Source organism: Petaurus breviceps, unplaced genomic scaffold, assembly GCF_028583685.1.
Source record: "Petaurus breviceps papuanus isolate PSGF00001 unplaced genomic scaffold, PetGlider_PUasm1.0 90769, whole genome shotgun sequence".
Classification (NCBI taxonomy): domain Eukaryota; kingdom Metazoa; phylum Chordata; class Mammalia; order Diprotodontia; family Petauridae; genus Petaurus; species Petaurus breviceps.
In genome coordinates, this window is record NW_027187341.1 from 1,707,094 (window position 1) to 1,729,953 (window position 22,860).

A 22,860-nucleotide genomic window follows, 5' to 3' on the forward strand; every position below is an offset into this window, starting at 1 on the left:
TTTGCCATTTGAGTCAGTCTGTTTTTTAAGGTATTATTTTCTTCAGTCAGGCTGTTGACTCTCACTTCATAATTTTCTTGCATTGTTCTCATTTCTCTTCCCAATTTTTCCTCCACTTCTCTTATCTGCTTCTTAAGGTCCTCTATGGCCTGTAACCAGCTTGTATTTTCCTTTGAAGCTTTTGGTGCAGGAGTTCTGACTTCACTGATTTCCTCCTGTTCCATGCCTTGCTCCTTCTTATCCCCAAAATAAGAGTGTAATGTTGGGATCTTCTGTCTGCTTTGTTTCCTTTGCCACTCAATGATTTGACTTTTGGGCTTTTTGCCACAGTAGGACTCTGCCACCAGACAGGGGAGATTTTGTCCCAAAAGCTGGGGTTTTCTCAGCTGCCGGAGGTATTAGATGGGTCCCCTCTCTGAGGTCTCCACATGCTCTGGCAAGCTGGACACACACCGCAGCACCTCCACCCTGGACTGCAATCCAGATCCAAGCAGGTTAAAGGAAGAGTGATTACCCCGCAGAATGGTGCTGGGTCCCCCTACACTCTGCAGGCCAGGAGCTGAAGCCGCCACGTGGTGCTGGCAGGCTGTGCAGGCATCTCAGAGGTTTGTCGCCCCGGGGGTAAAAGCCACGCACTCCCACTTACTGGGTCCCAAAGTCCACACTTCACTGGCCTCTCACCTTGTCCTTCGCATCTATATATTGATAAATCTGGAAACGGCCACAGTTGCTGCTGATCTGGAGTCCCTCTGGCTGGCGGCTGGTCAGGCCCGCCCTGGGGCTAAAGCCTTGGCGTGGTGCTGGGCTCGGCTCTCCAGAGCGTTGTGCTGGCCGATTCCTGCCGGCCTGCCGGGCTGTTCTCAGCGGGAGGTTAGCTTCTCTGTGTCATTTTGTGGGTTCTGCAGCTCCAAAGTTTGTTTGGAGTCCCCTTTTTACATGGATTGGGGAGAGTGGAAGCCGGAGCCCCGGGAGGGTCGTGCTTCTACTCCGCCATCTTGGCTTCGCCCCCTAACTCAAAATCTTAGTGAATATATTCCTGAACTATTTTTCAAGCATAATATTTCTATTTCACTTAATATTCCCAAAACATTAAATAAGGCCATTGATTATTAATGAATATATAAATGAATATCCTTTCTCAAATTAAAAAAAATTACTTGAAAAAAATTGACAAGAACATTTAAATGTATAAGGAACCGTGAGCAAGCGAGAGACAGAGAGAGTATAGAATCCTCTGAATCTATTATTTATAGAGGATTTGGTTTTTTTTTTAGTACATATTAATAGTAGTTGGAATATTCTAGTTCCAGCATTGCTTATCTGTGTTCCCTTCTGTCCCTCCTTCTGCTCTTTTCTGTATATTTAAAAAATATTTTATTCACAATTTTCTTTCATTTTTTCTTCTTTGCTGTTTTGTATAACTATCACTTCTCTTCCACTTTTGACCTCAACGTATGCTCCCCCCAGTGAAATTATCACGAACATTTATACAGCACTTTAAGCTTTGCAAAGCATATTACTTATTATTTAATTCAGTGTTTTTTTTTTTTTTGTAACAAATAAGTACAGGTAAGCAAAATAAATGGGAACATTGGTCATTACTGAAAAATGTAAATCTCATTCTACACCCATAATCCTATACCTACTTCTCTGTTCACAGTTGAAAGATATCATCATTAATCATCTAAAGCCATCACTCATCATTACATTGATCCAATTTCTTAAGTTTTTCTAAATATCATTATATCATCAATTATCTTCATATTTTTGTAATAGCTAAATTTTAATACACCTCTGAGAAGACAGGGGTTCTTCAAGCCCAGAGACAAATGTTTATAATTTTCCTTTATTCTAAGTATTCAAATTTTAATACCTACAAGAATCATACCCTAATATTCTTTTTAGAGTAAATTGTTCTTATTGGCATCAGTCCTCTTTAGAACCTGCTGTCAACTGCCATACACTTTTATTATTCCCATGCTCCCCTGGTTTTGCCCTTATTTGAGTGCTAGCAAGCTTTAGGACGGATTTCTTTAGCTCTCCTGGTCAAGTTATTTCTCTTTTGTCTTCCTGACTGTCATTTAGTCAATCATTCAGTAATCAGTTCTGCTTTAAAATCCTTGTAAAAGCATTTGTAGACAGCCTGAACTCTCTAAATATCAATAAAAGCCTTTGTGTTTAAAAAAACAAACTGCAGAAGTAACTTCCAAAAACAACTTATTGCTTGTCTATCATGTACTATATACTTTTAAATATTGGAGATAGGACAACTTCCTTGTTCTCATAGTTTATATTCTATTGTAACTGAAATTTACGGGGTATTTTAAGTTTTGCAGGAAACTTAATAATCATTGCCTCATAACCTCATAAATGTGTCACAACACATTTGTGAGGTTGATTCTACTGTATTATCTCCATTTTACATATTAGGGAGCTGTTATTAAGAAAAGTTAAGTTAGCTTGACCATTTTGACATGGAAAAAGGGATTCAAATCCAGTTACTCTGATCCCAAAGCTAAGATTGTTTCCCTATTTACAGCAAGATCAGGGATACTGGCTAATTTTGAGTCTAAGTTTAATCTCGTTAGTCAGAGGTCTGGTGTTCAAATACCAGTCAGTACAGGAATGATTTTGGCCAGATCTCTTATCTATAAAATTAAGATGTTGGACTGTTTGGCCTTTAATTTCCATTCTGGCACCCAAGGTTTCAGGCTTTTGATATGTATTTTATTTTATTTATTTATTTTTTAAAAGCAATTGGGGTTAAGTAACTTGCTCAAGGTTACATGGCCAGTTATTTCTGGGTGTGGTGCTAAGTGTCTGAGCCCGGGATTCTATCCCCAGGTCATCCCGACACTGGAGCTGGTGCTCTTACTTGCTGTGCTCCCTGGCCGCCCCTTGATAAGTGTTTTAGATATAAATTTTATTATTCCTGTCAAATTGAACTTGCTTCCTTGAATCCGCCCCTGTTATTTGTTCTTTGAGCTATTTATTGCTCCTGCAATTCTTCCCTCTGGAATAACTTTCTAGTCCACTTTATTCAGATACAAAATCTTTCTCTTAAATCTTCACATCACTTTGTTCCTTTTGTATAATGCTTTGTGTCTTACATTATGATTTCTTGTACACCACTCCATATTTCTAATAAATTTGTCAGTTCTGGGAGAGCAATGGTGGTGTTATTTCTTTGACCAAGTGTTCAACAAATATTTGTGGAATTTAATTGGGGTATAAAAACAGTTTGATTTGAAAAATGAGATCTTTGAATGAAATATTTGCAGTATGGACAATTTCCATGCCTTAAAACTGACAGGAACACCTAGTTTTCAGTCCTGAATCTCTCACTTACTTCTTGTATGACATTAAAGAATCAATCTCTGAGTTTTACACTAGTCATCTCTTAAACTAAGGAATTTGGATTTAGATGGTCCTTTCTAGTCCCATGATTCTTTCATAATTACACATAGAAATATACATGGATCAAGAATTAAAGCATACTCACAATTCTGTTCATGTTTTATTGTGCTTTCTCTGTTCATTCCTGTCTGAAAACGAACTAAATCCAAAGGCAATAACATGACTTTTGTCAAGCCTCCCATTTCCTTTATCTGACCTCTTTAGGGAAGACGTATGTGACAGTAGTATGGATCCTTATTATTTTCACAGCATGCCTTCCCCTGTGCTCTGTCTCTGACTCTTTGGAATGGGACAGAAGTCACTTACTTCCCCTCTTTTCTGGAGAAGTTCACTTTAACAGTTCTGGAACTGTTGGTCCTCATATACTTAGGCTAGGCAACATTGACGGCTAGTCCATTGCTGCTTCTGAAAGCAATTTCCTTTTTAGAGGAATAAACACTTAGGCAGACTCAAATATATGTGAAACAGAAAAACATAACTGGTTTTCAAAAGGTCTATAACAATACCATTTCTGCACAATTAAATGTCAAAGTACTTTTGATTTTGTTGTTGTTTGTATTCATGGATATAATTTGCATTACTGCATTTTAAGATTTCGATATTTATTTGAAGAACTTGACTACTTAAAATTATTGCCCAAATAGCTTAGCTATTATGTATAAGTGGTTGTTCTTTTCTCCCTTTCATTTATTATTTATTTTAATGGAGTTTTATTTTACTTTCAACTCCAGTTTTTCTCTCCAACTTCTTCTTTCCCCGTATATAAAACATTCATCTTAACAAACAACAAAAGCTTGCTCAAGTATTTCATATTCTTTAACCAGTTTTTCCATCTGTTGGAGAGCACTTACTGCTTCTTCAGTTCTTTCACAGTAATAAACGTCGCATAAAGAATGTCCATTTGTGTAGTCCTAAAGTATAGCATGAATTTTAAAAGAAATCTTCCCTTTTTTCCCCCAATCAGATGAGCACAGTGAAAAGACTACGGCCACGTTTGAGTGCCATCCTCTTTAAACTTCAATTTGAGGATCAGGTGAACAGCCTCAAACCGGACATCATGGCGGTCAGTGCTGCTTGTGACGAGATAAAGAAGAGCAAGAGCTTCAGCAAGTTACTGGAACTTGTGTTGCTGATGGGAAACTACATGAATGCAGGCTCGCGCAATGCCCAGACCTTTGGGTTCAACCTTAGCTCTCTCTGCAAAGTGAGTTTTGTGCTTATATTTACCTGAACACTCTCTTTTTAATTATCAGGGTTATTCACATTTATCAAATGAAAAGCAAAATTAATCTGCTTATTTATCAGACACTTGAACTTCATGACAAACCAAGGCTAATCTTGACCCAACTTCTAAACTAAATGTGAATGTTGTTTTTTTTCCCCCTCTGAAATGTAAAATCTGATCAAAGTTATACATTTTATTTGAAATAAGACATAGTGGAATTGTTTAACCTAAATATGAAAGTATTCAACTGGAACATCAACATACTGAAAAACTATATTTCATTCAGTTCAGTCTTTTTTTATCATAATGTACGTGTTCAGAGATCTTTAGACTTAGTTTTTGTTTTTTTTTAAAGTTTAGAACCTTTAATTCACATTTTACAGATGGATTTTGAAAAATCAGACAATAGCACATGAAGGTAAGAGATTTATACCTACACTAGATATGCATAGGTTTTTCCAAAGCATTTGGAAAATTTTTCTCCTTCTTGATCAATGAATTTCAGTAATACATGTGATGTCTGCAGTTACAAATTGGATCAGAGAGTAGGTTGTTTTCTTTTGGTGTTTTCTGCATTTAAAAACTGAGTACCAAGAATCTTATGCACAGACTAGTTTCTGTTTAACAAAGCTCTTTTTTGAGGGAATTGCTAGTGGTAGTGATACTTCCACTGATCTGATAGTGATCTCCTATGGGGACTTTTTTTTTTTTTTAATAGAATGGAGGTAGTCCTGGTGATAGAACTTCCTTTATTAATACAGTTCAACAGCTGTGCTGTAATTTTTGTATTGGAGATTTTCCAAGGGTACTGAAAGATTAAAGGACTTGCTTAGGGTTAAGCACACATCAATGTGTCTAAGGCTTAATTTGAATCCAGTTCTTGCTGATTCTGAGAGTGGCTGGCTATTCGTTATAAACTAGGTTGCCTTTTAAGAAAAAAATTAATTAGGCACTATAGGTATATTCTTATTGGATAGATGATGTGCACTCTCTAATGAATGTAATAGATTGCTTTTGTTGCCATTTTTGCTAGGAGGAGAAGAAATATTGTAATAACAGCAGTTTACTTTGCTGATCTAGTCTTCCTCTTAGTTGAGAACACAGACTCTTGTACGTAGCTTTTAGTTTTCCATAAACTATGAGTGAACATCATATATTCTTCCCAGTTCCCTTTCATCTTATTTCTGCTTTATGTTTTTTTTAATGCTTTTATTGCTGGCTGATTCAATCTCAGCTTATTTAGCTCATGTAGATTTTTCTCTTCTTTCAAAACCTACAGTTATTTACATTTTTTCTCATTTCATGCCTCCACCCTGTGAACACATCTGCTCATTTAATCATCCTTATTCCTCCAATAAGAATGTTATAGTACTACAACTAGTAAAGAATTAGCATCTTAAATAATCTTTAAAACCCATCTACTTTTGTTTCTAATTAATTTACTCTACCACATTTCATTGTTCCAATATTCCCATAACTGGGATTCCCCTTTCCCACCCTTACAGTGATCAGTCATTAAGATAATCAAAATAACCTTTAGGGTAACAATTAAAATTGTTTTTATATCTTTAATCTTTAGGACTAGTTTTGAAAAAAGGCACATGTACTTGAAAACATTGAACATAATGGGTTTTCACTGTTAACCCTTAATGAAATATTTCCATTATGATTTTGTATTATAATATTATTTTTTCTGTTACATATATTTTAATTCATCTGTCCTAGGACCTTTATGTTTGCATTGCTTCTCTCTGTACAGCTTACAAAATCAGTCCTTCAATTTCTGTCTTTTAAGCCTCCTTGTTGAAGAGAGTAGATTTTTTAACAAAATGTTTTCTCATCTTTATTATCAGGAGGAGCAGCTTGATCTTTGAAAATTGTAGTTGAATTTGCAAACTGAGTATAATGTTCCTATTGATAAATGTTCACACTACAAATTCTGTGTTGATTTTACAGCAGAAAGGCAGGGAAATTGTTGAATTTCTTAGAAAGCATGCTGAGAAGTTACACTCTTTGACATTACATGTTGCAAAATATTTGCTTGAAAGTGACCTTCACAAATTCAGCACCAGCATAACAAATGTGAAGCGTATATCAAACTCTAAGATTTGGAGTTAGGTGAATGATTTTATGTTGAAAAAAAGTTCTTTTTCCCTTAGTAGAACCCAGTAAATTTTAGGAATCATACAATGCCTTTGGTAATCTTCCATGGACCAACAGATATTATGCATTTACTATATGCTGGGCCTTTTAAAAGTTTTTGATCTGTGATTTTGCCTGTTTGGAAATTTTTTCTACTCATACTGATTGGCAAATTCTCTGTAATTTTTAGTCTTAATCTCTTAGCACACTGACAGAGAGATTGAGTGACTGGTCTCTGGTTATACAACCGATATAAACATGTATACATATATATATATATATATATATATATATATATACACACACATATATATATATATATATACATACATACATACACACACATAAGGCACACACACATATACATATATATGAGCTGTACTTTGAACCTAGGTCTTCCTGACTATTAGACTATTAGTTAGGCCCTCTTGTCCACTGTGCTTTACTGTTTGTCTAAAAGAGAAGGTGAACTATGCACACACATGTATAATACAAGTTAGAATATTTTATTTATATATATGTGTATACAAATACACACACATCCACATCCACCTCCACATCCATATACATATATGGTTAAAAAATGCTTTGAGAAATTTGAGGCTGGGGAGATCATACCTGACTGAGAGGAAATCATGGAAAATTAAAGGACGCAAAAAACCCTAACCTTGGCTTGAAAGGTGGTTGGATTTTAGGTGGAGAAGCTTTTTAAAAATGCAGCCTGTTAGGGTGGGGTGGCCCTGTTTTTGTTTGATATACTTTAAAATTGACTATTTTCTCCCCCTTTTCTAATCTTGTTAATTCCTTAAACTGGGTTTGGTTTTTTTTTTTTGTTATACATGAGTCTTCTTTTGATCACCTCTTATATCAGTTTGCTCCCAGAATGGAACAATCTGTGTGAGGGCTTAGTGTGATTGTGTGCCTGGGGTCCAAGTGCTGTCCTTTACGGGAGTGGAAAATATTCCCAAAGTAAGGAATACCCGTCTTTCTTTAGTTCCCTATTAAAGTGAACATAAACTCAGTGAAAATGAAATGAACTGATTCTGACATTCTCAACTATTCACATCAACTTAACAAATTCTTAATAGACAAGCAAAATTTTAATTCTCATAAAAGTATGAGATTTAATGTTTAACCACCATAGTCCCAAATACTTTTAAAAGTATTCATTAAAAAAAAAGTTAATCCAGATGTTTTCATCTTATCACTAGCACCTAATTTGTAAGAAAGATAGCTTGTTTCTGAGCTTTGAATCAGATTTTAATATCTTTTCTTTGCCATATTGTCCAAACCACATGTCTAGTGCTTTATTAAGCTCTCTAGTCTGTAATTTACACGTTAGCAGAGCTTGCTTTTCTTGGGAGAGTGGCTTTTTTTTTTTTTAATTTCATTGAATGGTAATGGAAACAGGAAGTCAGAGAACTGGAATAGATGTCTAAATATCTAATCCAAAAGCTTCCTTTTGTATATTAGGAAATTAAGCCCTAGATTATTCCCTTGTTTCAACTTTATGCATTATTATTTAGGATTTTTGTGATTATTATGTGTGTATTACATTTTGTATATATTCATCATTTCTAATATGAAAAGCTATAGTAAAGGGGAGAAGTTAGAAAAAATAGTTGTAATTTGCAATAACTGTGGGGAAACCACCAGAGCAGAACCACAACCACAAACTGGAAAATAAACTCTGAAATTATCAGATGAAATAAATTAGTTTTGTTTAATTTGGTATGCTGTCACAAGTATTCCTTTTAACTCTTGTATTATAATAATTATGTCAAATGTATAAAAAAGGCAAACATATTTAAAGTTTTCATTTTTTAAATTATTATTGCATACTTGATTTTTACCCTTTTGCTTGATTCTCTCCCTTTTTCTATAATTATCATGAAATAACCTCCATCATTAAGAAAAAAAATAATCCTAGAACAGTGAAATTGAAGTCAGAGGACCTGAATTTAAAGTGTCAGCTCTATATTCTATCTAAGTGTCCACTCAGAGGTCAACAGTGACTTAAATTTTTTGTTAACTCTTATTACTTTTATGTTATGTTCATTAGTGATATTTGCCTGTGTTTTTCTTATGTGTGGCTGGTTTGGGTATTAAGACAATACTTGTCTTATAAAAGGGACACTAGTGACTTGTTAATTGATGAATCTAGTGACCTTTCTTCATTCATCATATTTTATCGTCACTGTACCATTTGACATTTTTGACCAGTCTCTGATAAATACAGAGGTCTTGTTACTGATATGAGAGTAATTTATGAGTCACATATCTGTATATAATAAAAAAAACTATAATTGTGAGACCAAAGATTAAAATCAGTAGAAAGCTAGGAGAAAGAAAATAAATGAGATAAAGATTGTATGCAATTAAAACAATACCAAAGTAATGACCATTTAAAAATAGGAAGTGGACAGAGGAAAGGACATCAATATTTATTATAACTTCAGTTTAGTGAACTCCATTTAAAAATTTAATTTTATTGATATTTTTGGTTTTTTATGTTTCCTACATTTCCTTATTTATTCCTGTCTCCTGCCTCCCAGGGAGCTATCATTTATAACAAAGAATAAGAGGAAAAAGCAGTTCAGCAAAATTAAGCAACATATCAAAAAAGTAGGTTATATGTAGTGTTTCATACTCAGTAGTCCTCCACCTCTGCAGAAAGAGGAAGATAACTCTAATTTCTTTGAGGTCAAGCTTGGCCATTAGAACTTAATGGCATTAGCTTTCTGTTATGTTTTTGTTCTTTCCATTTGTTGCAGCAGTCATTGTTGTTATACCACATGTTGTTTTTCTAGTTTCCTAGAGGCAGTTAGATGGCACAGCGGATAGAGTATTGGGCTTGGAGTCAGGAAGACCCAAATTCAGATCTGTCTTTAGCTACAATCTGACCCTAGGAAAGTCATTTAACCTCTCTTTGCATTAATTTTCTTGTCTATAAAATGGGGGTAATAAAACCACTTGTCTTCTAGGGTCATTGTGAGGATCAAATAAAGATTTTTTTGGAAAGTGCTTATTACAGTGGCTGGCACATAGTAGGTGCTATACAAATGCTTATTCCATTTTTATTTTCCTTCCTGGTTCTGCTTACTTCCCTTGGTATCATTTTTCATTTTTCACTGTATTCATTAATACTCAGTTTATTGAAGGATCTATTCAAAAGGTAGCTAAAGGAGCGAATGACATCAAAGGCTTGAAAAACATTTTTGGACTTTATTACTTCCCAAGCTGTATTTCAGACCTTATTATATATTCCTCCCTGTCATCCACTGAATGGTATTGCCAAACTTATTTTAATGCTGTTCTTTCACTTGTGACAGTCCATCTATCATTTGTATGTATTTGCCCAGTCTGTCTCCCATGGCAGGAATGCATTCTCTCTTCATCTCAGCCTCCTAGAGCCCCTAGTTTCCTTCAAATCTCACCTTATGTGCCACTTTTTACATCATTAAATTTATCAGTTCAACAAATATTTATTAAGGGCCTTCCTCCTGTGTTCCAGGGCCTCTGCTAGGAACTATGTATATAAATATTAGGAATGAAACAATCTTTTATTCTAAATGAACTTCTCCAAATCTGTTCTTAATCTCCAGTCTCCTCACTCCTGAAAATTACCTTGTATTGATTATATGTATGTATCTGTATGTGTGTTATATATGTATGTGTGTGTGTGTATATATACATATATACTTACATAATTGCTTCCCCCAATATATCATAAGCTCCTTGATCTTAGGACTAATTCATTTCTCCCATTGTAACTTCAAGCCAAGCACAATGCCTGACAAGTCATAGGCATTTAAGAAATATTGGATTGAAGAACTGATCATCATCCCGAAGTGAAATACTGAACCATATGCAGCCTGGTTTCCTATATCTCGAAATTTTTTTTCTGAACCTAAGCTACAATGGCATCAAGAATATTATTTATAGGAGGATAGGTTTTCACAAGCAATATTTCCCTCTAGTTATATTTTTACCATTATATAATTAATTTTTTAAAATGTAAGAATATAGGGTCCCATTTTACTTATTGTTAAAAATGAAAAATGTTTCTTATTGATAAATCAAAAAAGCTTTCACCAATGCATGCTATTATTATACAAGGTAGTTTAAAGATGTGATGATAGAAAACCTTTTCCTGGTCCTCCAATCTTCAGTAACATGTTAAGTATAAAACAAAGAAGTATTCCATACTTTCATTAGGAAAATCCTGGGTAGATTCCAAATCAAAGATTATCTTAAAATGGTAAACTTGCCCTGTTACTTTTGATTGAAGGTGTTATTGTTCTAATTATATCAAATCCCAGAACATACAAGAACCTTCTAATGAGAACCAGAATCATTTAAATGAGTTTGGAGAGGTATACATACACAGAAACAGTCAAGTAGGTAAAGAATGCCAATTGTCCAGACTATGAATTCTAGGGGAAAGGATACATGATGAACCTGGTCATCACCTATCTATCTTAGAAGACTTTGCAAATGAACTGTGAATTTACTTTAAATGTAATCAGATCGAGGAGAATTGGCTGAATTAGGAAATTCTGCATTGTTTTAATTTCTTTGAGCTTCTGCTGAATCAAAGGCCCATATTTTTTTTTTTTTTTTGCCTTTTGTAGGGCAGTTTGGGTTAACTAACTTGCCCAAGGTTACAAAGCTAGTTTTTGTGTGTGTGTGTGGGTGTTAAATGTCTGAGGCTGGAACCAAACTTGGGTCCTCCAATTCTGGGGATGGAGCTCTTAACTGCGCCACTTAGCCAACTGGTAAAGGCCCATATTTTTAATACCATTATTCTTCTGTTAAATAGCATTATGGTATGATAGATAGGGTTGAATCCAAGAAAACCTGGATTCAGGGCCAGCTTCTGTCACATATTGGTGGGGTGTGTCACTTATCATTTTAAGGTCACAGACAATTATCCAAGAATGAAACTTGCAGAATAGTTTATGATATAGGTTGAAAAAAGGAGATTAGGGGCAGCTAGGTGGTGCAGTGAGTAAGTGCCGGCCCAGAGTCAGGAGGACCCGAGTTGGGTTCTGGCCTCAGACACTTAACACCCCCCACACACACACAAACAAAAAACAAAAAAACTAGCCATGTAACCTTGGGCAAGTTACTTAACCCCAATTGCCCTCCAAAAGGCTCCCACCCCCCCGAAAAAAGGAGATTAATTAATGTGAATTGTCATTCATAGAGGGAGAGTTGCTCTTGTGGATATATATTATTTTTACATTATAAATATTAGCTTGATGTTTGACACGTTTTTCAGTCAAAGGTTTTCATATCTGTTATTTTTCTTCTTTTCCTGATGATACATTAAAAAATTGTATCTATACGGGGTGGCTAGGTGGCGCAGGGAGTAAAGTGCCAGCCCTGGAGTCAGGAGGACCCGAGTTCAGTTCCAGCCTCAGACACTTAACACTCACACACAAAAAAAACTAGCTGTGTAACCTTGCGCATGTTACTTAACCCCAATTGCCCTCCAAAAGGCCAAAAAAAAAAATTATATCTATAAAAATGTATATATATATATACTTTTATTTTATAAATATAAACATCATGTGTAGTATAGTATCTGGCATATAGTAAGTACTGAATAAATGTTTATTGATTGATCAGATAATCAAGTGACAGTGGACACAGAACAAGGTGAATACAGAGTCAGCATCACCATCAGAAAGAATTGGTTTGAAGACCAGCCTTTGACCTACTAATTTTGTGAGTTTAGGTCAGTCACTTAACCTTTCAGTGTCCAAAGACCTCTCTAGGACTAGAAGGTATAGAATAGATGACACTCTGAATTGATGGAATTCATGTTCAATTGATGGAATTCAATTCAATGGATTCAATAACAAAAATTCTTTATATCAAGTAAATCACAAGTTCAGTACAAAAAATGTTACACCTTACTTGTTTTCTCTTTTCCTCTTTTTTTTTTAAGCAATCAGGGTTAAGTAACTTGCTCAAGGTTACATGGCCAGTTATTTCTGGGTGTGGTGCTAAGTATCTGAGCCGGGGATTTGATCCAGGTCATCCTGACACTGGAGCCAGTGCTCTTACTTGATGAGCCACCTGGCCACCCCTAAGCAATTGGGGTTAAGTAATTTGCTCAAGGTTACATGGTCAGGTGTTTCTGGGTGGGTGCTAAGTGTTGGAGCCCAGATTCGATCTCCAGGTCATCCCAACACTGGAGTCAGCTCTTACTCGCTGTGCTACCTGGCCGCCCCTCGTTTTCCTCCCTTTCCATTAGTAGTAGGTAGCACCATAAATTGTTTTTATGAATTCCTCTTAGCATTAATGAGAATTATTATCAGTTTTAATTTTAACATTAAATATTTAACATTAAACAAATGAGATTTTTTTCAGTAAGTAATCTTATTACTTTCAAGTAGCAATATTTTAGGTTTGTTGGTTTTGATACATAATCAATAAGCTAATATTTTATTTGAAAAATACAACATAGGGTTCATATAACTGTAATAATCCTAATTGTGGTAGGAAAAGAAATATTTACAAAGCAATTACAAAGTAGGTTTACTTGAATATACACTCATATACTTAAATTGGAGCATGTATACGAATATACTAATAGATAACATTGATATGGTGCTTTAAGATTTGCAAAATAGGGGGCGGAGTCAAGATGGCAGAGTAGAAGCAGGACCTCCCCAAGGCTCTGACTTCCACTTTCCCCAAGCCATGTAAAAGGGGACTCTAAACAAACTTTGGAGCTGCAGAACCCACAAAATGACACAGAGAAGCTAACCTCCTGCTGACGACAGCCCAGCAGGACAGCAGGAATTGGCCAGTGCACCCTCTGGGAGCTGAGCCCAGCCCCATGCCTAGGCTTTAGCCCCAGTGCGGGCCTCACCGACCACTACCAGAGGGACTCCAGATCAGCAGCAGCTCTAGCCCTTTCCAGATTTATCAACATATAGATGCGAAGGACAAAGTGAGAGGTCAGTGTAGTCTTGACTTTGGGACCCAGTAAGTGGGAGTCTTTTTGCCCCCAGGGCTCTTGCCCCTGGGGAGAGAAGCCTCTGAGATGCCTGCACAGCCAGCCAGCACCACTTGGCAGTTTCAGCTCCTGGCCTGCAGAGTGTAGGGGGACCAAGCACCAGTCTGAGGGGTAATCGCTCTTGCTTTAACCTTCTTGGATCTGGATTGCAGTCTAGGGTGGAGGCCCTGGGGTGTGTGTCCAGCTTGCCAGAGCATGTGGAGACCTCAGAGAGGGCACCCATCTAATACCTGCGGCAGCTGAGAAAACCCCAGCATTTGGGGAAAGCTCTCCTGTCTGGTGGCAGAGTCCTACTGTGGCAAAAAGCCCAGGGGTCAAGTGACTGAGGGGCAACATGACCAGGCAAAGGAAACAAAGCAGACAGAAGATTCCAACATGAGAATCCTATTTTGGGGACAAAAAGGAGCACAGCATGGAACAGGACGAAGACAGTGAAGTCAGAACTCCTGCACCAAAAGCTTCAAAGGAAAATACAAGCTAGTTACAGGCCATAGAGGACCTTAAGAAGCAGATAAGAGAAGTGGAGGAGAAATGAGAATAATGCAAGAAAATTATGAAATGAGAGTCAACACCCTGAGTGAGGAAAATAACACCTTAAAAAATAGACTAACTCAAATGGCAAAAGAGGCTCAAAAAGGCAATGAGGAGAAGAATGCATTAAAAAGCCGAATTTTCCAGATGGAAAAAAATCTCAAAAGCTCAATGAGGAGAATCATTGCTTCAGAATTAGATTGGAGCAAGTGGAAGCTAATGACTTTATGAGAAATCAAGATGCAGTTAAACAGATCCAAATAAATGAAAAAATAGAAGGCAATGTGAAATATCTTATAGGAAAAACCACTGACCTGGAAAATAGATCCAGGAGAGATAATTTAAAAATTATTGGACTAGTAACCTTCAGCAAGTTACTTAACCCCAATTGCTTAGGGTCAGCCAGGTGGCTCAGCGAGTAAGAGCACCGGCCCCAGTGTCAGGATGACCTGAGGATCAAATCCGGGCTCAGATACTTAGCACCACACCCAGAAATAACTGGCCGTGTAACCTTGAGCAAGTTACTTAACCCCAATTGCTTAAAAAAAAATAATTATTGGACTACCTGAAAGCCATGATCAAAGTAAGAGCCTAGAAATCATCTTCCAGGAAGTTCTGAAAGAAAACTGCCCTGATGTTTTAGAACCAGAAGGTAAACTAGAGGTTGAAAGAATCCACTGATCACCTCCTGAAAAAGATCCCAAAAAGAAAACTCCTAGGAATATTATAGCCAGGTTCCAGAATTCCCAGATTAAGGAGAGAATATTACAAGCAGCCAGGAAGAAACAATTTGAATATTGTGGAAACACAATTAGGATAACCCAGGTTCCGGCAGCTTCTATACTGAGGGATCGAAGGGCTTGGAATATGATATTCTGTAGGGCAAAGGAGCTGGGATTAAAACCAAGAGTCACCTACCCAGCAAAACTGAGTATCATGTTTCAGGGGAAAATATGGTCATTCAGTGGAATAGTGGACTTTCAAGCATTCTTGCTGAAAAAACCAGAGTTGAATAGAAAATTTGACATTCAGATACGAGAAGCATGAGAAGGTAAACAGGGAAAAGAAATCATAAGGAATTTATCAAAGTTGAACTATTAACATTCCTACATGGAAAAACAATAATTGTAACTTATGAAATGTTTCTCAGTAGTTGAAGGGAATAGAAATATGTGTGTATATATATATATATGTATATATATATATATGAGGGTATATGGGCATAGGAATACATATGTGAATGTGTGTATATGTGTTTACAGGTATACATTAGAAAGAGGGCACAGGACCAATTTAACAGGAAGGGATGATACTTAAAGGGTGAAATTAAGAGGTGAGAGAGGAATATAATGAGAGGAGATGGGGAGAGACAGAAAGGGGTAAACTATCTCATATAGGAGAAGCAGGGGAAAATGGTTACAATGGAGGGCAAGAACAGGAAGGCAAAAGGGAATGGGTCAACCTTATTCCCATTGAATTTGGCTTGAGGAGGGAATGAAATACACACTAAATAGGGGATCTCACCCTCCAGGAGAGTAGGGGGGAAACGGGATGAGAGGGGGGATGATAGAAGGGAGGGCAGGCTGGTGGGGGGAGGGAAGTTGGAAGCACCCACTTTTGAAAAGGGATGGGATCAAAGTAGAGAATAGAACAAGTGGGAGGTAGGATAGGAGGGAGGGAAATATAGTCAGTCTTTTACAATATATCTACTAGGTTATTGTTTTGCATTAGCCACACATGTATAACCTATACTGAACTGCTTATCTTCCCAGTAAGGGTGAGTGACAAGGGAGGAAGGAATTCAAAGTTTTAAAATGAAATATTCATATATATATATATACACACTATTATGAATACTATTTTATATGTAATTGGGAAATAAGATATACAGGCACTGGGGCATAGAGATCCACTGGAAAAGTTGAAAGGGGTATGGGAGAAAATATGGGAGATAGCAGATTGGAGGAAGGGATATCCTGTGGGACTGCTATTTTGGGGCGGTGGGTAGGGGAAAAACGGGGAGAAAATTTGTAACTCCAAATCTGGCGGAAATGAATGATGTAAATCAGAAGTTAATAAAACATTTGAAAAAAAAAAGAAAAAAGATTTTCTTTTTTGATCCTTAACTGCAATCTTGTTGGGTGCGTGCACTTAGTTTCCCCATTTTAAAAATAAAAAAAGAAAGTAAGTGACTTCCTTAGAATAACATAGTTATTAAGGTTCTGAGTCATGTATTTTACTCGTCCTCCTGATTACATATCCAGTGCTTTATGAATGAATGAATAATTGAATGAAAAAAAAAACATTAGTCAATACTTACTATGTGCAAAACACTGTAGTCAAGACAAGAGATAGAAATAGACATAATACAGTGCCTGCTTTTGAGGAACTTGTATTCTAATATGGAAGACTACACACTTGGATGGTAGAAATGTTCCAGGGTAATTTGAGTGCCATGGCAAAGCAGATAGGAAAGAAAACTTTAATGTAATTCCTACTGATAAAATACTATCAATTTCCCAATGTTGAACCATTTGACAGTGCAAAGGGCTTGGGTGACAAAAATTTTCTTTTCTTTGATCTTCATTATTTATGGCTATAGCACCTGTAGGAAGAGAATGGGTTTCTGGGAGGGTAGTGTGGAGATAAGCATCTGTTTAGAGGTTCTTTCAAAGAATTATGTGCTGGAAACAACTCTACTCCAAGGCTCCTGAGTTCAGTATCCTGGGCTATCTGCATTAGTTATGAAGTGTAAAAATAATGTTCAGGGTAATGGTGATGTTAGTTTGACTTGCCTGGCACATGCTCCTTCCTGTCTTTCCCTTAAGCGTTCCTTGCTTCTGTCCAATAGGTAGCATTTGGTTGGCAGTCCATAGAGACGGCCATCCCATTTTACACAGGAGTTGCTTCTTCTGATGCTGGCTGTAAAGGAATGAATGAGTAGAAGTAGGACCCTTGTTCTGGGGGTAGGGGTAGAGTGAAGGATATTGGTACTCCAAAGGTTCCTGTGCTTGTCACTTAACTACTTAGATACTGCATGTATGTGTGTATTTATATTCAATTGAATACAGTTTGTCATTTGTTTCATAAACATTCATTTTCCTTCCAAATAAATGATAAATATACTGGTCTATTTTCTTTAAAATTTCCTTTTAAATAATATATAATTAATTTACTAATCCTGGTTGAATTTATTTGTTATGGTTTCAAATATGAAGAATGGACTTAAATTTTTTTGCCATATTGCTCTTCAAACCCTTGAAGAGCATTTATAAAGCATGAGTTCTTTCCTCATAATTTGATACTAACAGGTTTATGGAATGTTAGTGTTCTTTGTTTTATTTCTGAAATGTCTATTATATTCAATTGATCTATTCTTTTACTAATTTGCCCAGTTTCAGCTAATTTTGTTCATTGATGCATTATATTGTTTTCAACTCTTATTTGGTGAGGATGTGTTCATTATTAATCCTTTTTTTTTAAAAGTACACTTTGATTTTCGTCTTCTCATTTTTTTGCATTAAGATTTTCTGTTATTTTCCCAGTTTTATAAAATAACTCATTGGGGTTATGATTTTTATTGCATTAAATGAACATGTTGATTTAGAGGCCTTTACCATTTTTACCTGTCCTAAATATTAAGATAGGTCACCTTTCCAATGTAGATTATTAGGAGGTAATGGTAGGTAGGACATATAAAAATAACAATTTAAAAAATAGCCTGTTGTTCAGCCATCCTCCAGGGATAAATTTCTCTTTTGAAAATTTATTTTTATATTTATATGCATAACCACACACACATATATATTTTTTACTTTATTTTTTACATTTCTTCCTGAATCCCTCTCTCATGCCCTTGCAGAAAGCCATTCATTTTGACAAAGTTTTGTTTTTAAAGAAAAGGAAAAAAATCAGCAAAACCAATAAACATAGCAAAAACTATATGTAGATTTAATTTACCTCTTCAAAAGGTGGTGTGTGTCTTCTCATATCTCTCCTTTGGGGCCTACTTTGTTTTTTATGGTTTTCCAGATTTTAGTTTTAGATTGTTCTGTGGTATTCTTTCCATGAACATTTTTGTAGTCATGTAGCAAAGTGTATTCCTTTGCTGGCTCTTTTTACTTTACTTTGCAACGGTTTTTTAAAGTCTTTCCATCTATCTCTATGTTCATCATGTTTCTTATAGCACAGTAATACTCTGTTCAATTTCTGTATTACATTTTGATTGGCATCTTTTTTGTTTCCAGTTATTTGACACAAAAAGTACTCCTATTAAATATTTTGATGTTTGTTTGTTCAAGGACTTTCAGTGATTATGTGCCTAGATGTATAATCTCTGAGTCAGAGAGAATGGATATTTTAGCCCCTTTATTTACACAATTCCAAATTTCTTTCCAGATTGTACTAATTCATAGTTCCATTGACAATGAATAGATGTACTTGTTTTTCTAAATCTCCTGCAACCTTGCTTATTCCTATCTTTTCTCATTTCTGTCATTTTGCTGAATATGATGTTAAAACTCAGGATTGTTTTGATTTAGATTAATTTTATTATTGATATAGTTGTTAATGGGTTATTGTTTCAAGAATTGTTAATGAATCCTTTGACCAGCTCTCAGTTGTGGAACGGCTTTTGGTTATATATTTCTATTAATTATCTATATCTAAAACATTTTCAGTGTTTTTTATGCATAGATTTCCCCCCTTACCTTCATATCCTCTCTATATTAATTTTATTTGTACAAAAGATTTTCAACTTCATGTAATCAGAATTATGTATTTTGTTTTTCTTTTGTAAAATGACCTCAATTTCTTGTTTGGTTAAGAATGCATCCTCTGGATGAAGGTATGAAAGGTTTTAGATCTTCTCTTATAATTTTTTTTTTTTGGAGTGAGAGTTGTAGAAATTTATTGTTACGCTTCCATGAGAAGCGGGCAAGAGTCCTTTAGGGGACCTGCAAGTGAGAGGGGTACATGCTTTTACCTTTAAAGGGTAGGGCTGCCATTGTCAGGGCTGACCAGAGGGGAGGGGTCTCAGTGCATAGACAAAGGTCAGAGCTGACCAAGAGGATCATGTGAATAGATAGTTTAGATAAGATTTGGGCCAGGTTGAAGGAGACAAAAGGCAAGGATAAAGGAGGGTGTGGGCCAGGCCAGAAATGAAGAGATTAAGTAAGAACAAAGGTTGTTTGTTGAACAATCACAGGGTGTTGCCTAGGTAGAGTGTGGGATAGGGAGAAGGGGCAGAGCTCAAGAATGGGAAAGGACAACTTCACAGACTGGTTTTACAAGTTGGTTTGACCTAGACCCCAGGTACCCCATCATTCCCCCCTTAAACAGATGGGGCCCAAATTCATTTGGGGTAGGGGCGACGGTCTCATCTTGAACTGCTTCCAGCTGGGAAGGGATGTAGAGCTGTCCCTGCCTCTCAGGGTCCCATGGTTCAAGGGGTGGTGTTGGTGGCCAATGTCCAGAATTTGGCCGACACCAGATCCAAGGGGTGAGGGGTAGCGACTTCAGGTAATGGTTGATATCCAGCCTGAGCAATCAACTGCAAATGGAAAGCACTGAGCCTAGAAGAGACAAACTTAGCAAGGAGGTTAAGCAGACAAGGACCAGGAAAGGGGCCAGTATAGGGAAAAGCCAGAACCACCATGAAGAAGAGGAGGAACCTGGTGCACTAAGGGCTTCATGAAGTTCTTCCATCCAATTGGCCTTTTCCAGTATATTTTTGGTGTGGAGTTCTACCTGTCGGGAATTATTGATATATATGCAGCAGGAGGTGTTAGCTAGGGCACAAACACCCCCACCTAGAGGCCAGCAGATAATCTAAGGCTATAATTTTAGAACATTGTCCGAAAAACCCCATTTAACTTGTTTTAAAGGAGAAGTGCTAGGCTTAGTGATGTTATAAATAGTCAGAAGGGGTGCAAGAAATCCCAGGGAGCACATACCTCGCCCCCAGAATTCACACCCTCTGGCCCACCCATCCCACAAAGAAAGGAATATCCTTGGAGAGCACAAATGGGGCCCGTTTGTTGTAGGCCTTGAACATGGAGGCTCCATGGGTTAGATTGCACAACAATGTTCCTGGCAGAAGAGTCACCTGCAAGTGAAGGGTGCTGAGCCTAAAAGACACAAATATAGCAAAAAGATTAAACAAACAAGGGCCAAAAAGGAGTAAGAGAAAATTGACCATAAGTGGGGTGAGTATGGGCTAGTATAACCCATTACTCAGACTATTTCACTGTCCTTTATATTTTCCCATAGACAAGATATAGTAGGCCTTTTAAAATCCCATTAGAGATTTAAAATTTCTTCTAAAAGTATTTTCCCTTCTTTTAAAACAGTTCAAGATTCATAAAACTTTTAGAATGATCTTAAGCAGTTTGCATAACTTTCTGTACATGTTCTAATCCTAGATGAAAATAATATTCGATTTTCCAGTAGGCTAACACGAAAGAGCTCACATCTTTTACTGACTCCTTGCTCTGATCATAGAAACCTGCTATAGAAGGAAAAAACAGGGACCTGTGAAATTCCAAATATGACAGGATAAAACATCCTTGATTCTGTTTAAATTCAGGTTAGTTAGATATCCAACCATGCAGTATCCATTCTACCTCAATGCTAGACTCAGGAATAGGTGGGGAACATTCCTTTTCAAAGGAACCCCATAGGTAAACTGAGCCAGGAGGGATCCCATCCCAGATGGAGGCTGATTGTCCCTCCAGCCTTTACCAAATGCAGGCTTCCACCCTGTCCACAGTACAGGCTCTGAGTAGCTTGTGGCATTTTCTCAGATACTGATTTAATGCAGATAACTATACCCAAATTCAAACTCAAAATCAAATTTAGTTATGGTCCCAAATGCCTTTTACCTTAAACAACAAGCCTCAACAATCACAGCTTAGAGCCAGTTATAATATATATTTCTATTCTCTTGTAGCTGCAATAAGCAATAAAGATTTATCAGGTCCCACAACTGTAAGGAATTCCATTTACCATCTTTCCTTCTGAAATCTAGAAGCCAATTGATAAAAATCCTTTTTAATCCTTGCACCTTTTTAGCAAGTTAGGTTCATTTAAAAATTACATGACTAAAACTGTTCCTTTTCCAATGACCTTGCTTAACAGAGATAGTTTCCAGGGGATTTGGCAGTTTTGCTTCCCTTTTAAACTGACAAGACTTGGAAGCTTAAGATTTTCCCTAATTACAATACTCCAAAACTTTAAGAAAGACTGCTTCTCATACAGCATAGATAGTACAGATGTTTACCAGTAATGATATCATCTTAAATTTGAACTTTGAAATAAAAACAAATGAATTACCAATCTGATGACCTTAAAACTCCGCATGAAGTTATACTAAACTAAAATCTTTTTTTTAATGCCATACAACCAATCAACTTATAATCACTGCATATTTCCAGAATAGCCAAAAAGTTAAATGGACAATCAGCTATCACAGTAAATATTGGCAGTATTATTACTGCTTGTTTGTATCCCACATTTAAGAGCTTTAAACCATCAGATATTATAACATAAAAAATCCAATTCACATGAAATAAACATTATAACATAGGGTTAGCAGAACTGATAAAGTAACATAGCTAGTTTTACACAACTTTTTCTCCATCTTTTAGTTTCAATAAAATTCAGATTGAAAACTTTTTGTCACTCAATTTTTACAGTATAAGAGGATTTTACATTTAGATTTTACAATTTAGAGATACCATAATAGAACAATGACATTATGACATTAATTCCATTTCCAATTCATCACATACGAAAATCATTGATAGAAAATTAGGCTTACCAAGTGCAGAGGCTTTTCTCCTCTCCCCACAGTTGCAGAGCTTGGTTGTGGACCCCGGGTTTCAATATAGCTGCTATGCCTCCCCCCAATATGTTTTTAGCTGTTCCAACTTTTACTCCAATAAATTTTATGTGTTCACTCCTTAGAAACTTCATTGAACGTGATAGCTTTGACTTCCCTGGAAAGGGAGAGGGAGTGTCGCCTACTCCTTTATCCCAGTTCTAGAGAACCCAAAAACCTCACCTTATCAAATTTTAGAAAATATTCCAATTTGCCTAAATGCCAAATAGTAAAATAAATTCTGACTTTTCTTTAACATCAAATTAGGAGTGACACTTTTCAAAAATGACCAGAATGTATTCAGTTGCCTTTTAGTTGCATTCTGTTACACAAAACTTTCCTCTTTTAGGTGAGGCAGGAAATAGTTAAATGTTAGTCTACTGTGTTTCCCTGATAATAAGACACTGTCTTATTATTTTTTTTGAAAAGAAAAACACCAGAGGGCTTATTTTCAGGGGAGGGCTTATTTTAATGAACATTGACAGCAATTTTAATAAACAGGTAAATGTGAACAAAAAAATGTACCTTTATTCAATAAGCAAATCACTGGGGAAGAACAGGATGATGCACTCACTGCTGCAGCTCTGATTGGATGCAGCTCCGAGTGCGGCGTGCGTTTCACCGGCGGGGGGG

General features: G+C 36.4%; 1 protein-coding gene across 2 annotated transcripts in view; it reads left to right on the plus strand.

Moving 5' to 3' along the window:
* Positions 1-22,860, plus strand: part of DIAPH3 (diaphanous related formin 3) — a 516,072-nt gene that overhangs the window by 261,323 nt on the left and 231,889 nt on the right. For both annotated transcript variants that reach the window (XM_069068623.1, XM_069068622.1), the window contains one exon: positions 4,382-4,621. In XM_069068623.1, the coding sequence (XP_068924724.1) occupies positions 4,382-4,621 (240 nt within the window). The remainder of the gene's footprint in view (positions 1-4,381; positions 4,622-22,860) is intronic.